This window comes from Hyperoodon ampullatus (assembly GCF_949752795.1).
Source record: "Hyperoodon ampullatus genome assembly, chromosome: 10".
Classification (NCBI taxonomy): domain Eukaryota; kingdom Metazoa; phylum Chordata; class Mammalia; order Artiodactyla; family Ziphiidae; genus Hyperoodon; species Hyperoodon ampullatus.
In genome coordinates, this window is record NC_136923.1 from 37,174,337 (window position 1) to 37,200,834 (window position 26,498).

Genomic DNA, 26,498 nt, shown 5'->3' on the forward strand with positions numbered 1-26,498 from the left:
GAGTTGTGTGCAAGGTGTAGTGTGGGAAGAGAGGGCCATGGCTTTCACCAGATCTGACAGCTTTGCAACCTGGAGAGGTGTTGGGACTCAGTGGAGGTGGCACGTCTGTCTCTAGTCCTGTCTGGTGTGTAGTCCCTGGAGGGGCTCTGGGACCTTGCAAGGCTCACCTCTCTTCCCTTGTTGCAGGTCAAAGATGCCAACTGTGCCACTCTTCCCCCTGCTAACCACATTTTCTCTTGAGGCCACTGTAGCCTCTCACCCCCACCGTTTCCCTGGCAGTGGGTTCTACAGAGGCGGCCTGGTGTAAGCAGCTAAGGCTCAGCTGGACTGTTGAGGAAATGCAACTTTAATGGCCCCAGCCCTTCTGTCTGGATCTAGTAGTCCAGGGCACAGATGAGGGCCACACCACGCTTTACCCAGTGTCGCTGGGGCTGGTCGGTGGGGATCTCCACAGCAATGACGTAGTTTGTGGAGTGGCCTGTGGTTGATAGTGTTCCTAGAGCAGGCAAGAAGGGGGAAGGTTAAGTTGTCTGCTTCAACTAGGGCAGGAACAGGGTATAAAGAAAGGCAGTGGACTTTGCAGACTGAGCTTGGGACAAGGAAGGGGACCTGACCCAAGAGGAAGCCTGTCTGGGGAGTGTGGCCAAGGCTCAGGCCTGCCCTAAGTTACTGCACTGACGACTGAGGATGGGAATGGGAGAGTTGACACCCCTGCTCATTCCCTGTGGACCCAGCCCGGGCGCACCCCACCTCTCCAGGTCTCAGTTACCCCCTCTGAACCTCCATTGGCAGGCTGGGGCTCCCAGACCCAAGGTGGGTCTGCTAAGGGAGGCAAGAGGATGGTGAGCTCAGGGGCCACTCCCCACAGACTGGGCCCAGCCCCTGGGCATCACCTTGCCTACTACTGGCCCAGCTCTGTCCTGGCCTAGTCAGTCTCAGGAGTGAGTGGTGACTGACCTCTGTCAGCCATCCTGTTCAGCTAACCTGGGTCAGCCTAACTGGCCCAACCCTGGACCCCCACCTGTGGTGTAGGCTCCCCGCCCTGGGCCCCATACCAGCACGGGTCAGTGTCTTGTAGATGGGGCACAGGTAGATGTCCTGGTTCTGGACCTTGCGGTTGGGCGTTGGCAGGAGCCAGATAACGGCCATCTCTGTGTATAGCTCCTTGGGCCGAGACTCAGCCAGCTGGAAGGCCAGAGGGTCCCATCGGGCACCTTCCAGGAACAGTCCATGGATGAAGCACCCATCTTTGGGTCTTGTCTTGAGCTCTGATACTGACTGGCGCATCACCTGTAGTGGGCACACAGATGCCCCCTCACATATAAACACCCAGAATCTGGGTTAGGATTCGGGTCAGGAGGCACAAGCTCCCTCCTGAGGGCTCTGCCTGCCTCCCCCCTTCACCTGCTGTTTCAGCTGGTAGCCTAGAGTCTGTGCTCTGCCCCTAGGGATTTCCCTGGGGCTTATGGTCTCTTCTGGCTCTCCCTGTCCCCCAACCCCCTCTCAGGGGTCCCCTGATTCTGCCAGCGTGCTGTGGCCTCCATGCTCCTCCTGCCTGGGCCACACCCCAGCCTGTCACCTGACCTGGCCCTGGCTGAGTCCAGACCTTGAAATCAAAGGAGATGGTGTCGATGGAGATGACAGACTTGCGGGCATAGTTTTGCAGGGTGCCTGTCAGGAAAGCCTGGGGGAAGAAGAAGCCGCTGATCCAGAAAACAGCTGGGATGCCCTTGGAGATCCAGGTTTGCAGGAAGTCCAGGCGCTGCAGCAGGTCCATGACCCATAAGGACAGGGGCTTGAGTGATGGGTAGGCCTTGGCATTCCAGAGCTCGGGCACAGTGTTGTTGTATAGGCTGGCAGCCATCAGCTCCAGCTGCAAGGACATCACCACCAGCCCCTTGAGTGCTGTGAGCAAGTCTCTCAGCGTCTGTGTGATCACTTGCAGCAGCCGGTTGTACCTATGGAGCCAGTGGCAAGGAGGAATGCAGTGATCTGGGGCCGTGTGGCCATATCCGCACTCCCCAGTTGTAGGCCGTAGACAAAAAAACAATGGCAGAACATAGGGGCTAAGAGCATAGAGTGGGGTCGAGTGGCCTGAGTACCAATTCCAGCTCTGGCTGTTAGTAAATGTATGACCTTAGACAAGTCATGTAACCTTTTTGGGCCTTGGTTTACTCATCTGTAAAATGGAATAAAAATGTGGCTGAGTTAGAGAATGGGTTTATAGCACTTGGTGTAGCTTTTGCTGTCATTACTCTATAGCCCAGTGGCCTGCTGACTCAGGGCTGGGGGTGGCAGGGGATTACCGAGTGACCTCCTGTACTAGCACCGTGTTCATTGACTCCTCATACAGCACAGGGTACTTGGTCATCACCCGCTGCAAGCTGATGGGCTCAGGCACCTTGAGCAGAATGTTCTGGGCCACATCCTCCACTATCTGTGGGCGCAAAGAATTCTACGTGCACAGAGTTCCTTCCCACAGGGGAACAGGCATGGTGGTGGATAGGAGACTGGTCCTGCCCAACCACTGGGCCCTTTCCCCTGCTGCCACTAACCTCCTCCCGGCGCTGGCCGCCTGCAGAGGATGATTTGGGTTGCAGCTGGACGATGGTGCCAAGCAGGGTGTAGGTCTCATTCTGGGCACAGGTGATATTGGCATTGTCATGCAGGCCAAAGATCTCAGGCATGTCATTGAGTGGAAGGCTCTTGATGTAGGAGAGGTAGCCCTGGAGGGTAGGAGCGCTGTGACTGAAGCCCCTGCCCTGCTGTACCTCCAGCCTCCGGGACAGCCCTCCAATTGAGCACATCCCCTACTCGTCACCCCTGGTTGCAAGCTTTACGCATCTCCCTCTTACCCTCGGGACTCCATGGCCTCTGCTCCCTCCTAGCCCACTTCTCCCTGCTGCCTAGCTCCCTGCTTCTTCATTCAGCTGCTCAAACCTGTCACAGCCCCTCCTGCCACAGGCCCTTTACACTGCTGAACCACACTCTGGGTGCTCCACCCAGCGCCTGCCTGCTCCTCACACATCTTAGCTGAAGCATCATTTCCTCAGGGAGCCCTCCCTGACTGTGGTCTGGGCTGCTTCCCGCCTCACTGCCTCACCTGGCAGCCTCAGAGGAGCCGCCCAGCCCCTCCCAGCCTCACAAAGTCCTCTTGGGCAGGGGCTGAGAGGTGGGGGTTGGCCTCTGCCCACAGGACCCGAGCTCCAGGGCTATCTTTGTGGGATGGATCAATCAATGAAAAGGAGCTACTGGCCGGTAGGGGCCAAGTCTCCCAGCACCCAGGTGTTCACGGCACCCCAGGACCCCAGCTTGGCAGGCCACCTAAAGCATGGCCCCGGTGTGTGCTCACGTTGAGGTCGTAGGTGGGTTGGATCTGGTGGTAGACACCCGAGGCACTGTAGCTGTGCTCGGGGAAGAGCACGGCGGGGCTGTAGAAGTCCTCCAGGATGTTCATGACACAGCGGCGGTCCCAGTCATCAGTGACGCGGCCCCCGTAGTTGATCTCCCCTGCCGTGTACTTGAGGACCTATGGGGTGGGTAGGTCAGGCCCCCACAGGCGCCCAGCTCCCCACCCTCAGCCCATCCCCAGCCCACCTTGTAGGGGATGTGGTCATACTCGTCCAGGAACATCTTGAGCTGGCTGACACAGATGCGCAGGTCCCCGTCCGTGAACTCATAGGGGATGTTAAAGCCCAGGGGCCCAAACTTACGACGCTCCAGGGCATTCCCATGGAACAAACACAGAGACAGCAGCAAGGACTTGAACTCCATCACCTGCCGGAGGTGGGGGCGGGGCGGAGGGGCGTGAAGGGTGGGGATGGAGATGGGGCAGGTTGGGGTGCACGTGCCAAGTGTGTCTCACCTTGTGACAGGAGTTGAGGAAGTCATCGCTGAGGCTGCTGTAAGACTTGAGCAGGTTGGCCTTGACCCCGCGTGGCGGCTCAATGGTCATCTTGGAGCTGTTCTGTAGGATGGACACTGGGAACTTGTTGCTGGGCAGGCTGGTGAGCCACAGGCGGAAGTCCCGGTGCACCTGGTGGCCATGCTCCACATGAGCATTGAGATCCGTACCTGGTGGCTGCCCCAACACCAGGCTCCCTCCTACCCAAGGACCCTGAGCCACCCTCAGCCTGACTCCACCCCTGGGTTGGGCTGGGCCAGACCAGGCTGCACGGACCACTGGTAAAGAACATGGGCTTCGGCAAGTTCCAGGGTCACCCGTCTGTGCTGGGTGGCCCTGGGCGAGTCACTGGTAGCAGTAACTTGAGGGGGCCACTGGGAAGATTAATCTAGTTGATATGTGTTACACATGTCACTTCCTGAGCGCCCACTGTGTGCCGGTGGCTGGGCTGAGTGCTCTGTGGGACGATCTCATTTAGCCTTATCAGTCCTGGATGGATGTACTGTATTCCCTTGGTGTACCTTGTCGGGATTGATGTGCTCAATGAGGCGCTCCAGGACTGGCATCCAGCTCGGTGCCAGGTGGCAGTTCTGAAAGAAGACCCACTTGCCCCTCTCCATGGAGCTGCGCATCATGGCTTCTGCCCGAGGGCCCTGTGGGGACAGGAGTGCTGAGTGGTGGGGGACCAGCTGACCCAGCCCACCAACTCCCTTCTCCCCCACCCCCTTGCCCTTACCTGGCCCTGGCCCAGGGAGATGGCAGAGAGCTTCTTGGAGAACTTCATTTCTTCGGCAAACTTGTAGAGGTCGGCTGCCGGGTCAGTGCCAGGTGATAGCACGAAGATGAGGGGCGTGGTGGAGTTGGAGTCTTTGAACACCAGTGACAGGTTGGCTGTCTGCAGGGCAGGGAGAGATGCTGGGGCCACCTAGAGCTTCTCCTCAGGGGCAGGTGACCAGGGAGAGGTAGGGGGGTCCTGGGGCCCCCAGAGTAGTCCCAGAGGGGCTTCCTGGTGGGACCTGGAACCTCTCAGAGCTTTTTGGGGTGGCTAGGGGTCCTGGCCTGACCAAGGCTGCAAAGTGGTCTGTCCAGGTGCAGCCAGGATCCTGGGACCCAGGGCGGGGATTAGCCTAGCTGCTGGCTGACAGCACTTGCCTGGGGCTCAATGAAGCGTGGCTCCAGGTTGGTGGCCACGAAGTCCTGCATGGCATTGGTAACCTTGTCCCCACGTAGGCAGCGGAGGACCAGCAGCTTCTGGAACTGGTCCAGGTACTGGTCCCAGATGCCAGGCAAGGGCTCCCTGCAACAGTGCCCACGTCCCCCTGAGAGCCAACCTGTGGGAGGGCACTGGCCACAGGGTCTCTGCTTGCTGGACAGCAGGGGAGAATGGGGTGTCCAGGGGTACATGGCCAGGGGCATGGAAGAGATGTAGTCACAGCTGCAGGGCAACCCTGTGTGGCCCCTCAGAGAAGGCTCCAGGGCAAGCCTGTTCCTGGGTCTTAGCCCCTGGATGTGCCCACCCTGCTGTGCCCTGGGTCCCAGCTCACCGGTGGGGCTCAGGGCTATCAAAGATAGCCTGGAATTCCGATAGATGCTTCACAAAGTCAAGGGCGAAGGAGGAGAAGGCCGGCAGGTTGGAGAGTGCCAGGATGTCTCGCCAGGCCCGGTCTGACAGCCAGTCCGGGGCAGGGTTCTCACTCATGACAGGGACAGAGCCCCCGGACAGGAGGTAGCGCCACTCGTTCTGGCAAGGGGCAGGGGAGGCTAGTGCCCAGGCCCTGAGGCCTGCCTCCAGCGCCCCACCCAGCAGTGCCTCCCCTACCATCCTCAGCCAGAGAAATGGAGTTCCCCTTAGGGGTGGCAGTTGCACAGGTCTGGGTTAGTGTCACCTCCTTCCCTTTCCCTGGCTGTGTGACCTTAGGCAAAGGATTTGACCTCTGAGCCTCTGTTTCCTCACTTGGAAAGTAGGAAGAATCAGAACTCTGCTTCCCACGGGTTTTGTGGGGGTAGGTCAGAGGGTAGCTGTGATCCCAGCACCCGGCTCAAGCAGTGGTAGCTGTGCTCTCAGTGCTTTCCAACGCACCACAAAATACCTGGGGCTCATAAGACCATGAGCCAGGAGGCTCAGGACTGTCTCTGTGCTCACCAGCACTGTCAAGGCTCTGAGAAGACATGTGCACAGGAGCTGCTGGGCCACAGTTAACCCAGGGCCTCCTGGCTGTTTTCAAGCAAGGAACTGGCCGCCCCTCCATCACGCACCTGGTCGATCTTGCCCTGGTTCATCATGATGCGGGCACACAGTAGGAAGGCGAACATCAGCTTGTGCTTCTCGAAGAGGCTGCGGCAGACATTGCTGTAGAGGCTGTAGGTCAGGTAGCGGTTGATGTTGGCGATGCGCTTCTTTAGGTTGTCTGCAGGGCAGAGGGGTGATGGCAGTGCAGGGAGAAGGGAGAGAAGCAAGATCCCTGGGGCCCAGCCCAGCCCAGCCCATCTCCCCAGTAGCCAAAGGGGCAGTCTGGGCACCCCCTTGGGGCATTTGCTCCGAGGAGGGTAGGAGGGGCGTGTGTTCTTACGTAGTGTAAGTCTGATGAGGGTGTGTATGAGTGGACATGGGTGTGAGTCTCCGTGTGTGTGCCCGCTGTGGAAATGCATCCAGGTGTGTCACACCTGTGCCAGGGTAGAGCCTGGTGTTTGTGTCAACATGTGCATCTGTGCCAGGGCTACCTGCCCTCTCTGAGTTGGCGATGCCTGAGAGGAAGATGTTGAGAAACCACTCGAGGGAGTACTGATACATGGGGTCCACGTTGGCCAAGTCAGACACGCAGAAGAAGAGGATCTGGGTGCGGACAGCCACGGGAATGTACTCCATGCGCATGAGGTCAATGTCCTTCTCTGTCTGCTCTGCAATCCTGACCTTGGCCTGCGGGTGCAGTACAGAGGGTGCTGGTCAGGCCCTGGTAGGTTGTCAAAGGGCACCAGGAAGAGGTGGGTGGGGACAGGGGGCAGGCCTGGGGCAGGTGGGGAGAGGCAGGCAGGGGCGGGCCGGCAGTTGCTGACCTGGATCTCAGCAGCCTTCATCTTGGAAGCCTCCAGCACCTTGATGAGCTCCATGTCATCCACAGGGTTGCCCTCAGAGGAGCTGAGCCGGTACAGGATCTGGTCTTCAATGTCCTTCAGCTCCTGGCACATCTTGGCATTATTGACAATCAGCTGGTTCTTGGCTTCCTCAAGGTCAGGCCGCTCCTCAGCCACTACCTGGCCCAGCAGCTGGTCCTCTAGGCCACTGCCAGGGGCAGGGGACATTATGTCTGTGACACCTGGTGGGCCCTGGAGGGCCAGCCTTGAGCCTGCTCACCTATGTACCTGTGTTCCTGGGGATCCAAAGAGCCTAGCATCCCTGTTGGTGTCAGCCTGGGAGGCCTGGCCTCTGTCTCAGGCTGCAGGGCTAAGGCAGAGCCTGGCTTCAAAGTGACCAGTTCTCAGTGAGACCTCAGGTGGCAGCTTGGAATCCCAGCAGGAGCCAGGCAGTTGAACGTGTGAGTTGCTGGGGTCTCTGAAAAACTCCCTCTCAGCAGGAGGGGGCTGGGGGTGATGGGGAGGGACAGGACTTAAGGATGTTTTCACCCCCTTGTCTGTGGAGAGGTTCATAGTGGCCACTGGCATGGAGGCCTTAGCACTCTCTGTGGGTGGTCAGCAAAAGCTATAGTGCCTCGGCTTAGGGCAGCAAGGGCAGGAAACGGCTTGGGTGCAGGGAGCCAGAGTATGCCCCCGACAGGGCTCCAGGACAGCTCTGGGGTGAGTACACAAGGGCTCAGCAAGGGCTGTGGGGAAAGGGTATCCAGATGAGGTGGGGCTAGTGCTGGCCAGGGAGGCTGGGGGAGGGGTTCCTGACCAGGGATCAGGATGATCTGAGGGTGGGGTTTCTCAGGTGGAAACGGTGGCAAGTAAAGGGAGCTGGTGGAGGGGCTAGAAAGACCTGAAATGCAGAGTGCCTGGGAGGAAGCTGGCGGGGCCTCAGGGGGAAACCCACTGAGTCTCTGCCTCGGGGTGGGAGGCGGCAGCCAGGCAGGCTGAGGCAGAGCTGATGCTGGGGGGCCCAGGGACCAAGGGCTTACCTGGGAGACAGGGTGAAGTTGATGAGGGTGAGCTTGGTGGAGATCTCGGGCGTGTAGTGTGGGTTGGGCAGCTTGGTGGTGATGTACATCCTGAAGTCCTCATGGTAGGGGATCACCGTGTCTCCTAGCTTCAGCACCGTGTTCCCCTGCTGCTTGTATGTCTGTGGCAGGTGGGATGGGCAAGCGCTGTGGCCTGGGCTTCACCAGTGAGGCAGGGGAAGGGGGCCACCCCCACGCCCACTGCTGCAGGCCCACCTGCTTGAGCAGCACGGGCTCCAGAGCGGGATCCAGCTCCTCGCCCACGTTCTCTAGAAGGCAGGGCTTGCCAAAGCGGATGGCATTCTCCATGCTGCGCAGGACGTCGCGGTCGCTCAGCTTGAACACATCCAGCCCGCTGTCCTTCTCCTGTGGGCACAGGGGGCGAGTGAGGGCCGCGGGGGCTGAGAACCAGCTGAGGCTCAGCTACTCCCCCTGCACCTGCTAAGCCCCGCTGGGTGGGGTTGTGGCACCCGGTGGGTGGGCTCACCATGTTCTTGATCCATTTGTTGGCCTGACTCTGAGGGTCAATGAAGTGGGTCCAGCGCTGGGAGAACTGGTTGATGACCCCATTCTCCACTGACAGTGTGTCGTTGGGGAGGCCAGCAACCTGTGGGGGACCGGGCTGGGTCGGGGGTCTCACACAGCAGGCTCAGCTGGGACATCAGCTACTCCCAACCTTGTGCTTTGGCTGTGTTTCCCTGCTCCTTACTGCACCCTCTTGAGGGTGAAGGGCAGTCCTGAGGTCTCAGCCCCCAGGACTGGTCTCCCTCCTATTGGCTGGCTCCTGACACCCTCCTTCGCTGGGCCCGTTGTTCCTTTTGCCTACTGAGTCCTTGCTCAGTCAGACCATCTTCACGGAGCCAGTAAAGCCCATCAGCCCTCCCGGACTGTGTTCACGCTCAGCCTCTGCCTAAGCCTCTTGGTTCTCTCCTTGCGTCAGCTCTACCTGTCCTTCAGGGTCTAGCTCGGACATGACCTCATAACCCTCACTCTGGACACTGCTCTCCCACCCCACCCCCACTCTCATAAGCACCCCTTGACCTCTCTGCCCACAGTTAGCCAGCATCTGTACCATTCGCTCGGCTTTCTCCTCGCCTACCCACAAGCCTCTGACTGGCCCCGGGCAGGCTCAGGAGACGCATCTCTAAGCAGACCCAGGAAAGAGGGTGGGAGGGAGGCGGGAGGCTCCTGGCCCAGCCCGACCACACTGCAGGCCCAGCCCAGTTGCTCCAGCCCCCCAGGGTGGGCACCTGCCACGAGCGGATCTTCACGGGGTTCCCCAGAGTCCTGATTAGCGTGGGCTCAGAGGTGTGTGGGACATGGTGAGTCGTGAGCTGCTTGACCCAGCTGTCATAGAGCACCGTGCGGTACTGGCCCTGGGGAGATGCCAGACTCAGGGCCACCCCACCGAGACAGCCACGATGCCCTCCCACTTCCCCCTGCACCCCAGCACTCAGCAGTTGTGCAGAGGTCAGAGGTCAGAGCTCAGACATGGAGACGGAGGCCTGAGCTCCAGCCCCACTTTGGGGAACATCCTCGGCCTCCACAATCCTCAGCTCCTTATCTGTGAAACCAGCATAAGAACAAAAATGCCCACTCATCAGGGCAGCTGTGAGGAGTGAATGAAAGGCACACAGAAAGCACGGCAGTGTGAGCTCACACTTCCCTCTAGAAGGCCAGCCCCACCAGAGTAGGTTTTCTGGCTGTTTTGTGAGCTGCCATATCCCCAGTGCCTGGAACAGCACCTGGCTCAGACGGGGCGCCTGAGAAGTGCTTGTTGAATGAGTGAGAGAAGAGCCACCCTCAGGCCACTCCTCGTGGAGGTGAGGCCTCAAGGCGGGGCCGGGGGCTCCTTACCGTGAAGGGGCCCAGGTAGGCCACAAAGCCAGCAGCCACCAGCACGTCCCCGAAGATGTTGTCGAGCGTGTGTTCCAGGTTCTCCACCGTATCCTGCCAGCGCACCCTCTCGTCTGACAGCCCGTTGATGAGCTGCAAGGACAGCCCACGGGGTGGGTTCTGGGAGGCTGGGCGGGGGGCCTGGGTGTCCCTGCCTGGCGCAGTCCCCGAGGTGGCTGGTGTGGGGTGTGTGGGCAGCCACCCTGGGACACCCCCTATCACCCGGGCCCTTCCAGCCTGTCGGGGGCAGGCCACACCACAGGCCCTCGCACCTTGTCAGCGCGGCCCAGCCGCTGCTCGCACTGCTCACACTTCAGCTCCAGTTCCTCCTTCTTGGCAATGCAGTCTCGGTACTTGGCCTGCATCGTGGCAATGCCATCCTCCACCTTGTGCAGGCGCTGCTTTGCCTCCTCCAGGATCCTCTGTGTCACCTCCAGGTCATCCTGGGCCTCCCGCAGGGCTTGCTGCGGGCAGAGGGCGCAGGACCAGCTTTACTGGTGCCCAGAGGAGCCCATGCCCTCTCCCCTGCCCCCTAGGTCTACCCAGCCCTCACCCGCTTGGGCTCCACGGCCTTGGCCACGAAGTGGTACTTGTGCATGGCGCGCACCCACTGGCAGATGGAGGTGCAGGCCTTGGACACCTTGGCGATGGCGGCCGGCTGGAACTCTTCATTGTCGATGTATGGCTGGATGGCTTTGATCACCGCCTCCCCAATGTTGTCCTGCAGATGGGAACAATGGGCTCAGGGGGCTGCTTCCCAGGGAGGACAGAGAAGGCTCTGCAGGGCTGAGGGGCATCCCGCTCCTGCCGCTATGCCCCGTGTAGGCCTCAGTACACGTGTCCTCCCTAGGGAATAAACACAACCCACAAAAGCTGGCCAGAAGAGGATCTTCTGTATTCTAGGATTTCAAATAGTATGATCAGAGATTTTTTTCTCAAGAAATGACGCAACCTCAAGATCTGATAATACAGGGACTTCCCTGGTGGTCCAGAGGGTAAGACTCCGCGCTCCCAATGCAGGGGGCCCGGGTTTAATCCCTGGTCAGGGAATTAGATCCCGCATGCATGCCGCAACTAGGAAGTCCACACGCCACAACTAAAAAGATCCTGCATGCCGCAACGAAGGTCCCGCGTGCCACAACTAAGACCCGGCGCAGCCTAAATAAATAAATAAATAAATAAATAAATATTTAAAATAAAAAAAAGAAGACCTGATAATATGCAGGCTCCATTTAAAACCCATTTAGAGATAAGGGCTTCTTCCTGGCCAATGTGGAGACGAGTGAGTGGTTCTGATGCCCAACCCAGCTCACGTTCAAATGTAATAATCCCCACCCCGAGAGCTCACCATACTCTTGGAGCATTTGTCCTACCCTGGGAGAATCCAGCTCTGTAATTCAGGATGAGCCCAGGAATCTGTATTGTTCATGAGCTCCCAGAGGTCAGAGCCTGGGACCAGGGGAACCTGAGTGCTGGCCGTGAGCCTCCTGATTTGGGCTCAGTTAGAGGGATGGGGAAGCCCATACAGAGTCCAGCTGTCACTGAGATGGGCCATTGTCTCTGCCCTCCCAGTGCAGTCTGGGACGTGCCCAGGGCTCCAACACTGACACATGGTGGGGGAGGGGGGGAGCGGCCCACATGGGACTAATTTCTGGGCTGCAAAGGGGCCCTCCAAGAGGGCTGCGGGCTCCAGGCTGACCTAACCCTAAGCAGCCCCATGAGAGCGCATGCCTGTGGATACTGAGAACCCCAGATAGACAGGAAGGCAGAGAAATCCAGAGACAGACAGGCACTAAACCTCAGGTGTTGAGGCTGAGGGAGAGGCGATGACTGAGCAGCCAGGGAAGGTCTTGGCCAGCGCCATGGGGGTTTCAGGGAGAAAAGGGCAGGAGAGAGAATCTCCAGGCTGCAGAGCCCTGGGGTGACTGTGGGTGATGTCCTATGGGCATAGGGGCCTTCCCAGGTCCTGATTTCCTCAACACCCATCTGTTGGTTGGTCTGTCTGTTTCCCCCACCAGCTGGAGAGCTCCTCTGTGCCAGGATCTGGTCCCATCAGCTCTGTGGCCACAGGGCTGTGTGTGTTGCAGGCAGAGTGAGATAGGATGGAGGCCCCAGCACTGGTGGGGGAGGGGGCTGGTTCCTCTCCCCACTTCTCTGCCCAGCTGGGTCCTGCCCTCACTCACTCCCAGCTGGCCGGGTGTCTGGCACGCTCACCTTGTCAAACTTGAAGAGGCTCTCCAGGAAGCGGCCTGGGTCCTGCAGCAGCCCCTTGCCTGGCTCCCAGTAGTCATCCACCTTGGAGCCAGGCTTCTCTCCAGGGACCTTCCTGGGCTTGATACCCTTCATGATGCACACAGCTTCTATGACCAGCTTCACGCCTGGGGGTGGCCGCTGCATGGCACGCACCTGTGAGCCAGGCCAAGAGTGGGGAAGGGGGAGGTCCATCACGGAGTGGGTACCTACAGGCAGGGGCAGCCACCAGACAGGGTGGGCCCCACCAACCAAGTCCCTACCACTACAGACCAAGGGCACACCCGGGGATCCCCCAAGGTCTGCCTTAGCCTATGGCAACTACTGCTCCCCCATATACCCAGGCCTGGCCATGAGGTCCTGTATGCTCATTTCTCAAGGCCCAAAGCCCTCCTCATGCACCTGCCCGGGCCCTGGGGGCTGATACAAGGAGGTAAGGGCAGGCAGCTGGATTCAAGCCCTAGTTCTGCCCTCATCTTTTGACATATGACCCTCAAGGGATGTGTAGAGGGAGGGCCTAGGGGCCAGGACACAAGAGGACTCCAGGGAGGGATGCCAAGAAAAGCCTGGGAGGTGCCTAGCCACCCACCTCGGTCACATCATTCTTGTTGAGGTTGCGCAAACTGGCCAGGGCTGCATCCAGGGCGGGCAGAGCCTCATCCAGATCCTTCTGGGCATCGTCAGCAATACCTTGTGCCTTCCTGGCCTTCTCATTGGCCTTGATCTCCTCTGCTTGCACTGAATTCCGGGACTCCTCAGCAATGGTTGTGTCCACCTAGGGACCAGAAATAGGGAAGGCCCAGTGATGGCCTGTGTCAGGGACAGGTGTGCCCTCCTCCCCTTTCTCCTCTCTGTGTCTGTCTCCCCAGGTGGAAGGAAATGAGGGTTGGGATGCCCCATTCTCTAAGGACCCTCTCGGCTGTGACAGCCCACGGAGACCTGGGAGTGCTAGGAACCTCTTCCAATCCTGAGTGCTCATCGTGGGCCTGGCATGGGGCTCAGAACTTTACATGCTTGAGCATAACTGCCCCATGGCAGGACCCCCTAAACCCACAGGGCACCTCCATGCAGAACAGAGAAAGGCACTCCCCTCCCACAAGTCACTTTCTTTCCATCTGCTGGAAAAATTTTCAATACCACTGCCTTCGTAGAGCAGGACGTGATTGTTTCTGCCAGAAAGCAGCCATCATGAATATGCAAACCTGCGGAGGCTGCTGTGAGGACCGGCCCTCAAATGTGGGCCCTCTTGTAGACCCAGAGGATCTTAGAGGGAGACTCAGGCAGACTCTGCACCACTACCTGTGGCTGCCCTGCTGCTCAGTCCGTGTTGTGATTATTGGGTTTGGATTTGTCTGTCTTGCTCATCACCATATCCTCTGCCCAGTGCAGCGCTTGGCATAGAATAGGTTCTGAGCAAGCATTTGTTGAATGAACACATGACTGAATGAGGGAACTGGGCACCAAGAGGCTAAGCAACCTGTGAGGCCAGGCAGCTAGGGATCTTGTGGTTGCATGGGGATGCCGAGCATCCTCAGACGTGGTCAGCCGTCAGGGAGGGGGCCAGGAGCACCCCCAACCTTGATCTGCTCCATGGTGAGCGTGGTCTCCTTGGCAGCCTCCTCCAACAGGGGGCGCATAATCTCCAGCTCTTCCTGCATCTTGGCCACGTCCTCTGAAGTGCGCAGCAGCTGGGGGGTGGGAGGTGGGGGGCACAGAGAGGAAATCCGGTGTGACGGTGTGATGGGGACCAGAGAGTGAGTTAGGCCTGGAGGGGGCAGGGGAGAGGTCCCTGCAGGGCCGCCCTCATTCACGAGTGAGAGGCGGTAGCCAGCAGCTTCAGTGGCCCCCAGGTTGCCCAGTGGACCCCAGAGGAAGGGAGCAGTCCCCTAAAAATATTTGGGGTGACCTGCTTTGGCCTTGCCCTTGGCCAGCAGCTTTTGCTCTTTTGGTGAGGGAGAAAGCCACCCATTTAACACTGTGGGCTGCCAATTGAAAGGCCAGGCTGGGCCTCCGGGGTCAGGACTGAGACTGCATGGGCAGAACCACGGGCAGCTAGACGTTGCCCACAAGGCCCCACCCCGGCCCACCTTGTCGAGACCACTCTTCATGCGGTTCTTAGCGGTTTTCAGCTCCTGTTTCTTCTGCCCGATGAGGATGGAGAAAATATTGAGCAGCTCCAGGTAGCTCTTGGGGGTCACATAGTTGTGGCGGGCAAGCTCGGCCAGATACTCGACACACTTCTTGACCACTGACTGGTGGATATACGCGCAAACCTGAATCTGTGAGGGAGCAGACCACTGATGCCAGTCTTGTAGAGCCCCCAGCAAAGATGGGGCACCAGGGTGCCCTTGAAGCCACTGAAGCCTGGTTCTGGGGAGGGAGCCACATGCAGGAACCTCAACGGCCCTCACACTCACTCTCTCCTATGATCCTCACGACCTCCAGGTAAAGGTCACCTATTCTGCAGACGAAAAATCCCATGACCCAGGGAAATTAAGGGGCTTTTTCGAGTTCACACAGTTGTCAAGGGCAGAGTTCACTTTGAACTTGGACTCAGGTGTGTGCCAGCTCTTGGCCCAGTGCTCTTATCACAGCCCCTATGACCTGCCTCTCTCAGAAAGCCCTAAGGTGGCGCCCCTCTCGGAGGCTGTAGATGTGGGGAGGTAGGGCCCAAGGCCTCAGCACAGCTGGGCAGAAATGGGCTCACCCTAGCTCTTGGCCCCCAGGTGACCCTCACTCTCTCAGGCTGGACCAGACAAATCTACCCCCAACCCCATCTGTAGTCTCTGGGTTGTATCAGGGGGCTCTTTGTTTGTTTGTTAATGTGGACCATTTTTTTTAAACTCTTTACTGAATTTGTTACAGTATTGCTTCTGTTTTACGTTTTGGTTTTTTGTCACCAAGGCATGTGGGATCTTAGCTCCCCGACCAGGGATTGAACCCTCACCCCCTGCAGCGGAAGGTAAAATCTTAACCACTGGACCGCCAGGGAAGTCCCTATATCAGGCGGCTCTTTAAAGAAAGTGTCCATGGAGCCCTCAGGGAATAAGATAAACAGTGACTGTGTAACTGTGTGCCCAGCCTCCTGTGTCACCGTGACAACCTTGTGGCATTCCCATTATACAGATGAGGAAACTGAGGCTTAGGTAAAGCTGTCTGCCCAAAGGCTTCCTATCAGTAGCGGGCCTGGGACTCTTACCCAGGCCTTGGTGACCCCAAGCCCGAACCTACACAGTTCCCCTCAAGGGCTTGCTCCTCACCAAGATACCTACCAGTCCTTCAATTACTTTGGGGGTGGCGTCCAGCTCTGGGATCTCGTTCAGGAACATGGTGGCCACAGACTCCAGGGCCTCTGCCGGCCACTCATTAAACCAGTCGATGGTACAGCAGTTGACCAGGGAGGGGAACTGCCTTAGGTGAGCTCGGAAGACCTCTCCAATGGGGCTGGGGAGGTGGGGGTCCAAATGAGGCCCTGAGACACTGACTTACACACCCCAGGAACCCAGGACCCAGGGTCATTTCACAGCCCTGTGGCATGGAAGCCAGGACACAACAGCACAGCAGCCTGGACCCAATGGCATGGTGGCCAGGCCCAGGCCACCTCCCCTTGTGGCAGTCCCGGTGCTCCCCCACCTAAAACCACTGTCCCTGCAAGGTTGCAGTGGCCGCCTGTACCTCATGCACAGCACCAGGTGGATGCTGCTGCGCACACGTCCAGTGTAGGCAGCCATGAGGTTGGCCTTGGTGGGCTGCAGGCCCTGCTCCTGGACGTAGGGCCGCATGGTGTTGACAATCTGGTCCTGCTCGTCCGTGTTGTAGAGGTTGGGAATGTCGCCTGAGTTCAGGACATTGTTAATGTCCTCTAGGAAGGACTCGTTCTTGATCTGGGGGGAAGATGGGGATGGAGGAGCTGAGCCTTGATGATGGCCCCTGGGTGTTGGGCTCCATGACCATGGTCTCACTGGACCTTCACAGGAGCCCCAGTCCACAGACCATGCCACTAAGGCTCAGAGAAGCCCAGGGTCACACAAGTGACTTCACAAGTCGTGGTCCAGGACTCACATCCAGGCCTGCCCTACAGCAGAGACTCTGAACATCACTGCTGGGCTGTGGAAGGGCCCTGGGTCCTGGGTGGGAGATGTGGTGTCTTCCTCCTCTCTTGCCAGGCCTCTCTACGTCTCAGTTTACTCACAGGAGAAAACCAGGCCACAGGCAGAAATGGGTCTTTGCCCATCTCATATGGCCAGGGCCTAGTCAGTGCCAGAGGGCACCCTCACTTGCCTATGTAAGGGGGACCCGGGGGATAGGAGTAGGGCTGGGAGCCTTCCAGGGCTTCAGCTTCAGCCCAGTCCCGACCACCAGTCAGGTTTAAGCACTGCCCTGTTTGTCTTGAGGCCCTGGACCCACAACCTCTCCTCCTTGCAGACCTGGGGAGAGGCCTCATCTAGGGAGCTCCAGATGGAGCAGCCCCAAGAAGGGGGCCATAGGCACAGCACCTCAGGCAGAAGCCCTGTGGTCCTTGAGGTAGGAAGCCATTGACCAGTGAGCATGGTCCTGCTTGTGGTCAGCCATGGTGCCAGGGGCCTTCTTTACCCTCGGGGCATAGTAATGATCTATGCCCCCCACCAGCCCTGACAGGCTAGGTTTGGCCCCCTCCCCCTGGTCCCAGCCATTCCTCCCAAGATCCACCCCAACTGACAGTGACGTGGGCATGAAGGACTGACCACCTTCCAGGATGCCACACTGGGGTGGGTTGTATCCAGCCCACCCTGGATCCCGCCCACTGCCTGTGTGGTGGCACCTGGGTATCTGAGAACAGGAAGGTGATGGGCAGGCTGTGCAGGCCAGCCTTGAGCAAGACCTTCTTGACATCATCACGCCACTCGGTCATGCCATAGTTCTTGGACAGCTCAATCTGGAAGCACTCATACTCGGCCCTGGAGACAGGTGGTTGGGTGGAGGCATGCCAGAGCTTGAGGCCAAGCGCCCCAAACCCAGCCATCTGCTCCCATCCTGGGCAGACCTGCTGACTCCCCCAACCCTGAACCTGCTCTCTTGCCTCCAGACATTTGCTGAGGCTGCTCCCTCGCCCTGGAATGCCCTTCCCTTCCATCCTCCCAGCCTTGATTAGAAGAGAAGGCCCATGGCCACCTCTTCTAGGAATCTCTCCTGGATGCCTGCAGCTACCCCTCCCCCATCCCTGCAGCATCACAGGGCACTGTTGCTGTCTCTCCTTGGACCCCAGGTTACTCTCCCAGGTCTAGAAGCCTGTGGGCCAGGTGCGTCTGCCTCAGCATAGAACATGTGGAAGAACACGAATGGAAATGAGTCTGCCACCGGCCACCCTCTGCCCACCACGCCTGGGGGCCCTCACATGTGCGAGGCCAGTCTCGTGAGGGACCTGCGGCCGCTGCCGCCCACACCCAGCAGGAGCGCGTTGCCCAGCGCCTGGCGCAGGGTGCGGCTGATGCGGCAGACGTGGCTCACGGCGTCCATGAAGAGGACCAGCCTCAGCTTGGCTGTGCTGATCTGGTTGTAGTCCTCCATGTACTCCTCAATCACCTGCATCATCTGGTGGCGGGGGGCGGGAACGGGGAGAGCTGGGTCCTCCCTCTGTGCCCGTAAACTGTGCCCCCTCCAAGGGAGCACAACACCCCATCACCCCGGCCAGCCCTGCTCCTCTGTGCACAGAGGGATGTTGGCCTTAAGATGCCGGGTCTGCCTGGATGAGACCTGACCCGCTGGACACAGCAAGGCCTGAGGGTCGGGTCAGAGACCTGCCTGCTGCCTCAAGGGCTCAACAGGATGTACCGACCTGGGGCCCCGTGGGAGCTCCTGGGAGCTAGGAGAGGGTCTGTGTGAAGAAACCAACAGGAGGCCCCCGCACTCCAGCTTCATCCTGCCACCCTGGGGTCTTGACTCAAGACTCGCGGTGCCCGGGGCCCTGCCGCGGCTCTGTGGGTGGGATAATAGTCCCTCAAATGGGCATAGCGTGTACCTGTTTACAGAGCCTGTCTCAGTTGAACCTTAGGCTTGTCCTCAGGAAAGGACATTCGTGCCCATTTGACAGGCGAGGAGATGGGACTCAGAGAGGCAACTTCTGGCCTGAAGTCCCTGAGCTGGCCTTCCAGACCAGTGTCTGACCCTCTGGTCAGAGCGTGGTGGTCTCTTAGCAGTGGCTGCAGAGGGCTGGGGTCCCGGGGGTCGGGGGTCGTGGGTCAGGGGTAGGGCCCCAGCAGGCCCCTTCACCTTCTTCTTGCTGGTGATGAGCTCATAGGACTTGACGTCGGAGCCTGGCGACATGAAGTCCCCATAGAGGATGGGCTGGAAGGGGCAGACCTCTTCGAAGGTCACCTCCCACTGCTCCATGTGGCTCTCCAGGAGCTTGTCAAACCAACTGCGGTCCTCCTCGTTCACCAGGCGGTCGCGGAACACACGGCAGCTCTCGTGGTACCACAGGCGCAGCAGCTGCACCTTGTCCTGCGGCCACCCCAGCGTCAGTGCCAGGTCTTGGCCCCACACCCTCAGCCACCTCTCGAAGCACCTGGGCCTGGCTCTCCCACCAAGACCTGGCCAGGGCCCTGGGTGTCTGCTGTCTCCACAGAGGGTGGAGTCCACACGCTGACGCCTGGGCCTCTCCACCCCCACCTCCAGGCCCAGCTGTGCCTGCGGGGCTCCCAGCTGTGCCTGCGGGGCTCCCAGCTCAATTAGCTTCTCCCCTCTTAGGGTCCCCACAGCTCCCTAAAGCCCAAGCCCGAGAGGAATGCCCGATTCTCCTTATACCTTCCCGACACCCCGCATCTAACCACTCACTTGACTCCAAAGCTCCCTCTGACTCTACCCCCATCCTGCTGCCACCTCCATGCTGACTTCCCTGCCTCTCCCTGGGTGATGGGACCGCCCTCAGGAAGCCCCAAAGCTCTTCTCTCGACTCCTTTGGCTATAGCTAGGCAGGGCCAGGGCTAGCATCTGTCCTGTTCACACTATGCCCTTGCCGCCAGGCCCACACACTGACCCATCCATTCCCCATCCCAAAGTGCAAATGTGCCCCCTACCCACCCCCCAGCTCCCACCACCTTCAGGACTCTCTGCCCCTGCAGCCCCCAGAGCCTGCCCAGCACAGCTGACACTGCTCCGCGCTGCACTCCTGCTCCTTCCACCTGGTACCACTCACTCTTCCCCTCAATCTTCTCACACACAGGGCTTCCACCAGGAACCCTCCCTCCCTTGCCATGCCCTGGCTCCTGCTTTTGTGTGATCCCATCACAGCCAGCATTCTAGGCATGGATTTCACCTGCAAGATGGGACTCAGCTGCATGAAGGCAGGGCTCCTGGGGGCTTGGTACCTGTTGCTGTGTCCCCAGCTCCACCCCCTGCCCGAGGGCCTGGCCAGATCAAGGCTGAGGAGTGTTTGGGTAGGAAGGCCTAAAACCAGGGAGGACTGTGAGGGCAGTGTGTGCACTCCACTGCTGGACACTGGGGAGGGGGCCCACCGGTCCTCACCTCGACCTTGGCCGGGTTGGCCATAAGCATGCCCTGGAAGACCTTGGAGAGATCCCTCAGGTTGAAAGTGTAGTGGGATTTGGCTGGGGTGGGCAGCAGCTGGGAGGTGATGGTGGAGTACACCATGATGGTGGCTTCCACGAGGGGATCCGTGAAGTGGGAAATGCTGGGGGCCCCGGCTGTGGGAACAGGAGAGTGGCCCTGGGTCACAGCCCTTGCAGGTCCGGTGCTGTGTTCTCTGCACACGCCTTTCCCCAGCCTGCATGCTTGGATTCTGCCCACTCTGCAGCCCTCTCGGATGCTACTTCCCCAGCAAGGTTTTCCTGGTGTCCCCCACCATGGGGTGAGGAATCTCGCACCCGGAGCTCCCCCCTTTTACATCCTTATCACTGATATAGCCTGTCCATATGTTGGGGCACTGGGACACATTCATGGAATTGAGAACACTAATGGGGCCAGACCTGAAACGTGCCACTCTGAGCTGTGCATGGGGAGGGTTGCATGGCCCACATGGGGTTCAGGAGTGTACCACAGTGGACGTGGAGGCCTGGGGCTCAGCCATGACCTTGGGGGCTTATCACCCCCTTGCATTTTCACCACTAACATAACCTATTTGCTTGTGCTTTGAAAACGATCCAATTCTTTGCTGGGAACCAAAATTCTGTCAGTGGGAATTTGGGGCAGAGGGAGCCCCCAGAAGAGGGAAAAAAGCAAAGAAGGGGCAGGACGGCTCACTGGCCCCAAAATGGGCTCATCCATTAACACAGGGACTGTTCTAGGTGCTGGGCACAGAGGGTGGCCCCAGCAGACACACTCCTCACCCCCAACAAGTTGACTTTCTTTGGGGGGAGACAGACTCTGAACAGACTGACAGTAAACAGGGGATGGAAAATGTGTGGAGAGAGGTTTGGGGAGAGCCAGGGTTGGGGGATTTGACATAAATGCTGGGGAGGCCTTGCGGAGGAGGGCACTTGAACAGAGACCCGAGGCCTTGAGGTGCCAAGCAGGTTCAGAACTGGAGAAGGTGTTCCAGAGAGGGCGTGGCCAGGGCGAAGGCCCTGAGGCAGGCATGCCTGGGGGGGTTAAGGACTTAGCAAGGGGGTGGTGAGAGCAGACAGTGACGAGGGGTGCCCACCACTGCCGGGACCTGGGCTCTAGTCTTCATGAGATGGTTGAGCAGAAGAGGAATGTGATCTGATTCAGCGTTTGAATGGGTCCCTCTGGCTGCAAGTGGAGGATGGATAGACCTCCAGGCAGACAGACAGATGCAGGGGGTGAAGACAGAATCAGGGAGACCGGGGTGTGTGGGGCTGCTGCAGTGGCCTATGAGTGAGGGCTGGGGTTCTGAGCAGCACAATTCAGGGGGGTTCTGGAGGGAGAGGCAGCAGGACCTCCTGAGAGAGAGAGAAAGAGAGAGCGAGTCCGGATGGTGCCAAGGCCCTTGTCCTGAGCGAGTGGAAGGACAGAGTGGCCATCAGCTGAGACGAGTGGAGCGCCAGGTGCTGGTGGGTCAGGGGTTCGGGTTTGGACATGTTCAGCCTGAGACGCCCGGTGGACATTCAAGAGGAGACGTGGGTCCAAGGTTCAGGCAAGAGGTCTGGACTGAACACACAGACTCAGTGGCATCCGCACTAAGGGGTTTGTCGCCAGGGCGGGATGATGATATCCCAGAAGTGTGTGTTTAGAGGGAGGAGAGGCTGAGAGTAAGCCCCCCAGTCCACCTAGGAAGGCGACTGGGAGGAGGAGGGGTGACCCCCACAGACAACTGACAGCCCAGGAAAGGTGAAGACCCAGCTGACCTTTGGTCTGGACGCCGTGAGGCTGCTGGTGACAAGAGCCCTCTCCGGGGACTGGTGGGGCTCAAGAGAAAGTGGGAGGGAGGGCTAGTGCCCGCAGGAGGAGAAAACGCTCTTGGGGCGTTTTGCTCTCAAGGTGACAGAGAAATGGAGCCAAGGCTGGGGGAGGGGGTAGAGAGGGGACAAGAGAGGGGCTCGTTTTGTGTTTTGTTCTTAAGATGGGAGAAATCGGGGCGTGTCTTCACACTGATGGAATGGCCCAGTGGAGAAGAGAACACTGATGTCGGTGGCTGTCAAGCAGACAATAGGGGCTGGGACTCCGGCCTAAGAGGAGGGCTTGGCCTCATACAGGAGCAGGGAAATCTGTTCCCAGGAACAGGAGAGAAGACGGGGCCCAGGGAGGCCTGGGTGCAGGTCAGCAGTGGATACGGAGGCCTGAGGAGGTCTGGAACGGCCAGTCACCCTGCTGCAATGAGCAGCAGATCTGCTGCCACACGGGGGACGCCCGACATGAACTCAGGTTGCTCCTGGCTCCAGCCTCATGCCCTCTCCTCAGAGCCTCTGCTTTTTCACACAGGGTGGAACTTTGTTGGATTCCTTATTCATTCATTCAACTTGCATTCACCTTGCTTCTACTATGGGTCAGACACTCACCCAGGCACTGAAAGACTGACCGGCCATGTAACAGTGAATGAGCCTATGCAGGCCGTTGGTGCTGGGCAACCTTTGCTCTAGCAGTGGCCCGAGGTCCCCTCAGGAGTCTGAGGATGGTTCACTGTGGCCCCTGGGGCCCGGCCTCAACGACAGCCAACTGGAGTCCAGGGCTCCCCCTGGAACCAGTGCCCCTGCCCCATCCAGGCCTTCCCAGGCCCTGCCCAGGCCTGCACTTACGCACGGGCTCCCGGTAACTCTTTTCTCCGAGGAGTCCATCTAGAGGATTGAGGGAGAGACACGGAGCTCAGAGTTAGGTGGGTCCCTTGCTGCCCACCTTGACCGGCTGTGCTCAGCTGGGCAGCCCCAGAGCAGCCACTGACCATCACCCCCCTCCTCAGAGCCACATTGCCCCCACCTCCAAGCTGGGCATGGGGGCAAGTTCTGGTCTATAGCCCCTGGGGGCAGCGCAGTCCAGGCCAGAGGAGGGAAGGCCTGACTCCCATCACCCACCACCTGGCACAGTGCCAAGTGGAGTTCAAAGGTCAGAGTGTGTGTTATGTAAGAAGTGGACTGGTTGGGGGAAACTGCATCCTGGGACAGACTTTTCTTCAAGCTCCATGGAAGATCAGGACCATTTTGTCCATTCTATCTTGGTGGCACTTCTTGATTTACAAAAGTAACATCCTTTCACTAGCCTTTCTACCATATATGCGTGTACTTATACTGATGAAAATACATGTATACATATGTATAAATCATATATTCCACAGTTACCACATGCCGGGCTTCTTGCTAGATGCTCTACATGCAGTGCCTTATTTAACCTTCACAACTCGGGGTGCTGGGCACTGATATTATCACCCATTTCAGATGAAGAAACTGAGGCTCAGAGAGGTTCATGAATTGGCCAAAGGTAACATAGCTGAGTAAGGGGTGAAACCAGGGCTGATGTCAGTGGTTCAGCCACTTGGCCCTTCCCAGTGCTGCTCAGCTGTCCTTGGTGTGGCTTACCTGGCCGGGGCTTCTGCCTTAGCCCGTGGCCTCCTACCCCACTCCTGCCCGATACTCACCCATCCAACTGCCCAGGATGGTGGAGAAGATGCGCTTCTTGCTGACCTCATCCATCTCAGCAAAGGACAGGTAGTTGAAGTGGCGGGTCAGCCGCGGAGTGATAGCATTCCTGCCTCCACCGGGGGGGCCCATGGCACAGACAAAGTTGATGTCCACCAGGCTCTTGAAGGCTCCTGGAGTGGGGGCAGGAAGTCAGAAGGCCCTGCCCAGGGCTACATTAAGACTTTTGTAGGCCCTGGGCACTTTTGCTTTCTTGGGCCTCCTCCTCCATTAAAAAATATATATACTAAAAATTATAATTTACCACAGTATTGGTACATAGACAAATATATTAATATTATGCATTTTAAATGTTCTTTGACCTAGAAGTTCATTTTCCCCTTGATTTTAAAAGACATTAAAACACTTCCATGGACTCTCTGTGAGTCCTGTGGGCCCAGGCCCTGTGCCTATTGCGCCTAATGGGTGAGGCCCTGGCCCTGCCCAGCACACCCAGCCCCGCCCCGCTGGCCCAGGCTGCCAGCACGCACCGATGATCTTGCGGTCATACCAGCCGCCATGGTCCATCCACTGACGCAAAAGCTCGATGGGCGGCTGGGCGCCATATGTCTCCAAGGCCGGCATGTTCAAGTCATCGATGAAGAAGATGAAGTTGCGCCCTAGGGGCGGCCCGAACACGCCCTTCCGCCTGTGGGAAGGGGCTGTGTGAGCCCAGCACCCACGGGTACCAGGTCCTCAGGGAATCCAGGATGGCAGGATGGCAGCTCCACCTCTGGGAAGCCCTCACTAACTTCAGGCTCCCCCGAATTGCTGAGCCTCTTGAGCAACTCCTTGTCCCATTCTGAGCGTCCTGGGACATCACACCTGGCTGCTCTGAGTCTTCCCTCTAGGCAGATGGATAACAAGCCCCGCCCGAGTGCCCAGCCCAGGGACAGCACCCACAGAAGGGCTCGACGGGAATTCCTGATGGAAGAAGGCTCCAGAGCAGTTTGCAAGGGAGCCCAAGGGCCACCCAGGAGGGGAGGGAGGACAGCAGCTGGCCGAGCCAGGCTGGGGGACATTCGATCCAGGAAGGAACCAGGGTGCCTGCCTCTTATCCAGCTTGCTGTCGATGAGGTCCTGGGTTTGGTTGGCTGAGGTGCGGGCAGAGAAGGTGAGGAAGTGGCTGATGTATTCCAGCGGCAGGTTCTTGAGAAGCTTGTTGGAGATGGTGAGGGTCTTCCCTGTGCCTGTCGGCCCGATGCACAGCACCTAGGAGAGCAGGGGGCACAGGGTCAGAGCACTCTCACAGGGCCCAGCATGCAGCACGAGCTGCCGCCCTGTCAGTGTGGGAGCCAGCCACTCCTGACCTAGGCCTTGGGGTGGGGTGAAGCAGGTCATGGCAGGGGCACTCACGGGCTTGTGGTTGGTGAGTAGCATGTCTAGCAGGTAGGACATCTGGATGGTGTCCATGGTTGGCACGATGATGTTGCAGTAGTTGGTATCTGGCATAATGGTGAACGAAGCTGAGGAGTCCATCCACTTCACCCAGGCAACCTGGAACCACAGGTGGCACAAGGTGGGCCTGGAACCTCTCCCCGTCTCACCCTTGGCCAAGTGCACCAGGAGGGCAAGGAGCAGCACTGCTGGGACTCAGCAAGAGGGTCCAGGTGAAGGGCTGCTTCTGACAGAAACAGGAAGCCTTGTGCCCACTCTCCGCACAGGGTGGGGGACTCCCAGAACAAACCTCCAGGAATGGGGGGCTCTCTGCACACAGCTGCCCAAGTGAAGGCTTCCCTGCATCCAGCTACCTCAGTGGGGCCAGTCTCTGGGCCTCTGCATGAGGGAAGTACTCTGGGAACTGGACAACCCAGAATGCAAAGGTCTCTGCTGTTTAGTTTAGGCTACCCAAGTATGTGAGGGCCAGAACCATGGGGCTGGCATCACCTAGACGCTGAGAGGTCACCTGACCCGCTCTCCCCCACCATCCCCACCTGCATGCATCCCTTCACCCACAGCCCTGACTCAACTTGCAGACCTCCCTTGATGGGGGTGTTCACTGTGGTCAAACCCACATGTCCCATTGGGAACGGTACTGATGGTTAGACTCAAACGTGCCCTGTGAGACCCCCAGCAGGACCCTGTGCAGTAACCATCTCTATAGACGCCTCTCTGGCCCCTCTTCCTTCTGGGCTGGAGTCCTGATCCCATGAGGGTAGGCTAATGGGACCCTCGCTGGCTAAGAGGAGAAATGGGGACATCAAGACAGGCCATGGGGGCTTACTCCCCCACCCTTGAGGAGCCCAGCCCCTGGGCAAATGGGGCTTTTAAGTAGAACCAAGTTGATTAATCCCTGGGCTCAGCATCAACACAGGGGAGGCAGTGTGTATGGTTGGGAAGGGAGGCACTCTGACATCTCCCAGTCCCAGGTTCAAGTCCAGCTCTGCCACCGACTAGCTGGGCGTGACAGTTCTGAGCCTCAATTTCCTTGTTCGGGAAATGGGCACAATAATAACCACCCTGTGGGTCTGTGAGGATTCAGGAGATGATGCAAATAACCCCAGCCTGAGACCTGTGACCGTCAATGCAGCCTCTTCTCTGCAGTCACTATTCATCGAGGAGGACAGTCGCCACCCAGTGGGGCCCTCCCTGGGCAGGTCTGCAGTCACCTGCTTGCCCTCATCATTGTCCTCATCGTCAGTGGTGCTGCTGATGCCGCCGTCCTCCAGCCTGTAATCAAACACCAGCCCCTCCTCCGGAAAGAGCAAGGTCAGCTGTGAAGGACCAGGGGGAAAAACAGGCGGTGAGACCCGGTGGCTTGTGTGGCTACTTGTTTCTGGGGGCCTGGGCCTGGGGGACGGCCCCAAAACACCCAGCATTCAGCGTACGCAGCCCAGACCTTGGACCCCAGCCCGGGAGCTGCCCCCTCTCACGTTTTCTGTCTTCATCTTGATCCTGAGCCAGTGGCTGAAGCTGATGCGACTGGCGCTGTCCCCTGTGGCACCCACACTCCAGATCAGGGAGAAGATGAACCAGGGCTCGATCAGCTCTGGGATGCGACTCAGCTTTTCGGGAGGTATTTTCTTGAGGCCCTGGGGACAGAGGCAGGGAGAGAACTAAGTGGCCTGAGGAAGCCAGGGGGTGGGGGGCATCCCATGGCCTCTGCCGTAGTTTTGCATCTGCAGCAGACTGGATGGGGTGTCCCATGACCCATGTGAGCCAATCTGATTCTCTCTTCCAGGAAGCTGGACTTGGGATTCAAGGCCCTCAGGTGAGGAGAGAAGGCCCCCAGCC

At 58.8% G+C, this 26,498-nt stretch overlaps 1 protein-coding gene across 1 annotated transcript in view; it reads right to left on the reverse strand.

The window, feature by feature from the left end:
• Positions 1 to 374: 374 nt before the first annotated feature.
• Positions 375 to 26,498, reverse strand: part of DNAH1 (dynein axonemal heavy chain 1) — a gene marked incomplete at both ends in the record, with an annotated part of 78,203 nt that continues 52,079 nt past the window's right edge. Inside the window, 39 exon segments of the mRNA XM_079712716.1 lie at positions 375 to 496; positions 1,056 to 1,290; positions 1,607 to 1,958; positions 2,307 to 2,433; positions 2,552 to 2,726; positions 3,353 to 3,529; positions 3,598 to 3,777; positions 3,866 to 4,036; positions 4,426 to 4,557; positions 4,641 to 4,795; positions 5,053 to 5,201; positions 5,449 to 5,645; positions 6,161 to 6,312; positions 6,626 to 6,821; positions 6,959 to 7,184; positions 8,017 to 8,177; positions 8,272 to 8,421; positions 8,543 to 8,662; positions 9,306 to 9,431; positions 9,913 to 10,044; positions 10,224 to 10,415; positions 10,505 to 10,672; positions 12,166 to 12,357; positions 12,791 to 12,976; positions 13,779 to 13,889; positions 14,289 to 14,480; positions 15,474 to 15,645; positions 15,877 to 16,085; positions 17,003 to 17,138; positions 17,576 to 17,772; positions 18,451 to 18,681; positions 19,705 to 19,883; positions 22,392 to 22,430; positions 23,225 to 23,398; positions 23,756 to 23,913; positions 24,316 to 24,476; positions 24,621 to 24,761; positions 25,874 to 25,978; positions 26,138 to 26,296. Of these exon segments, the coding sequence (XP_079568842.1) occupies positions 375 to 496; positions 1,056 to 1,290; positions 1,607 to 1,958; positions 2,307 to 2,433; positions 2,552 to 2,726; positions 3,353 to 3,529; positions 3,598 to 3,777; positions 3,866 to 4,036; positions 4,426 to 4,557; positions 4,641 to 4,795; positions 5,053 to 5,201; positions 5,449 to 5,645; positions 6,161 to 6,312; positions 6,626 to 6,821; positions 6,959 to 7,184; positions 8,017 to 8,177; positions 8,272 to 8,421; positions 8,543 to 8,662; positions 9,306 to 9,431; positions 9,913 to 10,044; positions 10,224 to 10,415; positions 10,505 to 10,672; positions 12,166 to 12,357; positions 12,791 to 12,976; positions 13,779 to 13,889; positions 14,289 to 14,480; positions 15,474 to 15,645; positions 15,877 to 16,085; positions 17,003 to 17,138; positions 17,576 to 17,772; positions 18,451 to 18,681; positions 19,705 to 19,883; positions 22,392 to 22,430; positions 23,225 to 23,398; positions 23,756 to 23,913; positions 24,316 to 24,476; positions 24,621 to 24,761; positions 25,874 to 25,978; positions 26,138 to 26,296 (6,537 nt within the window).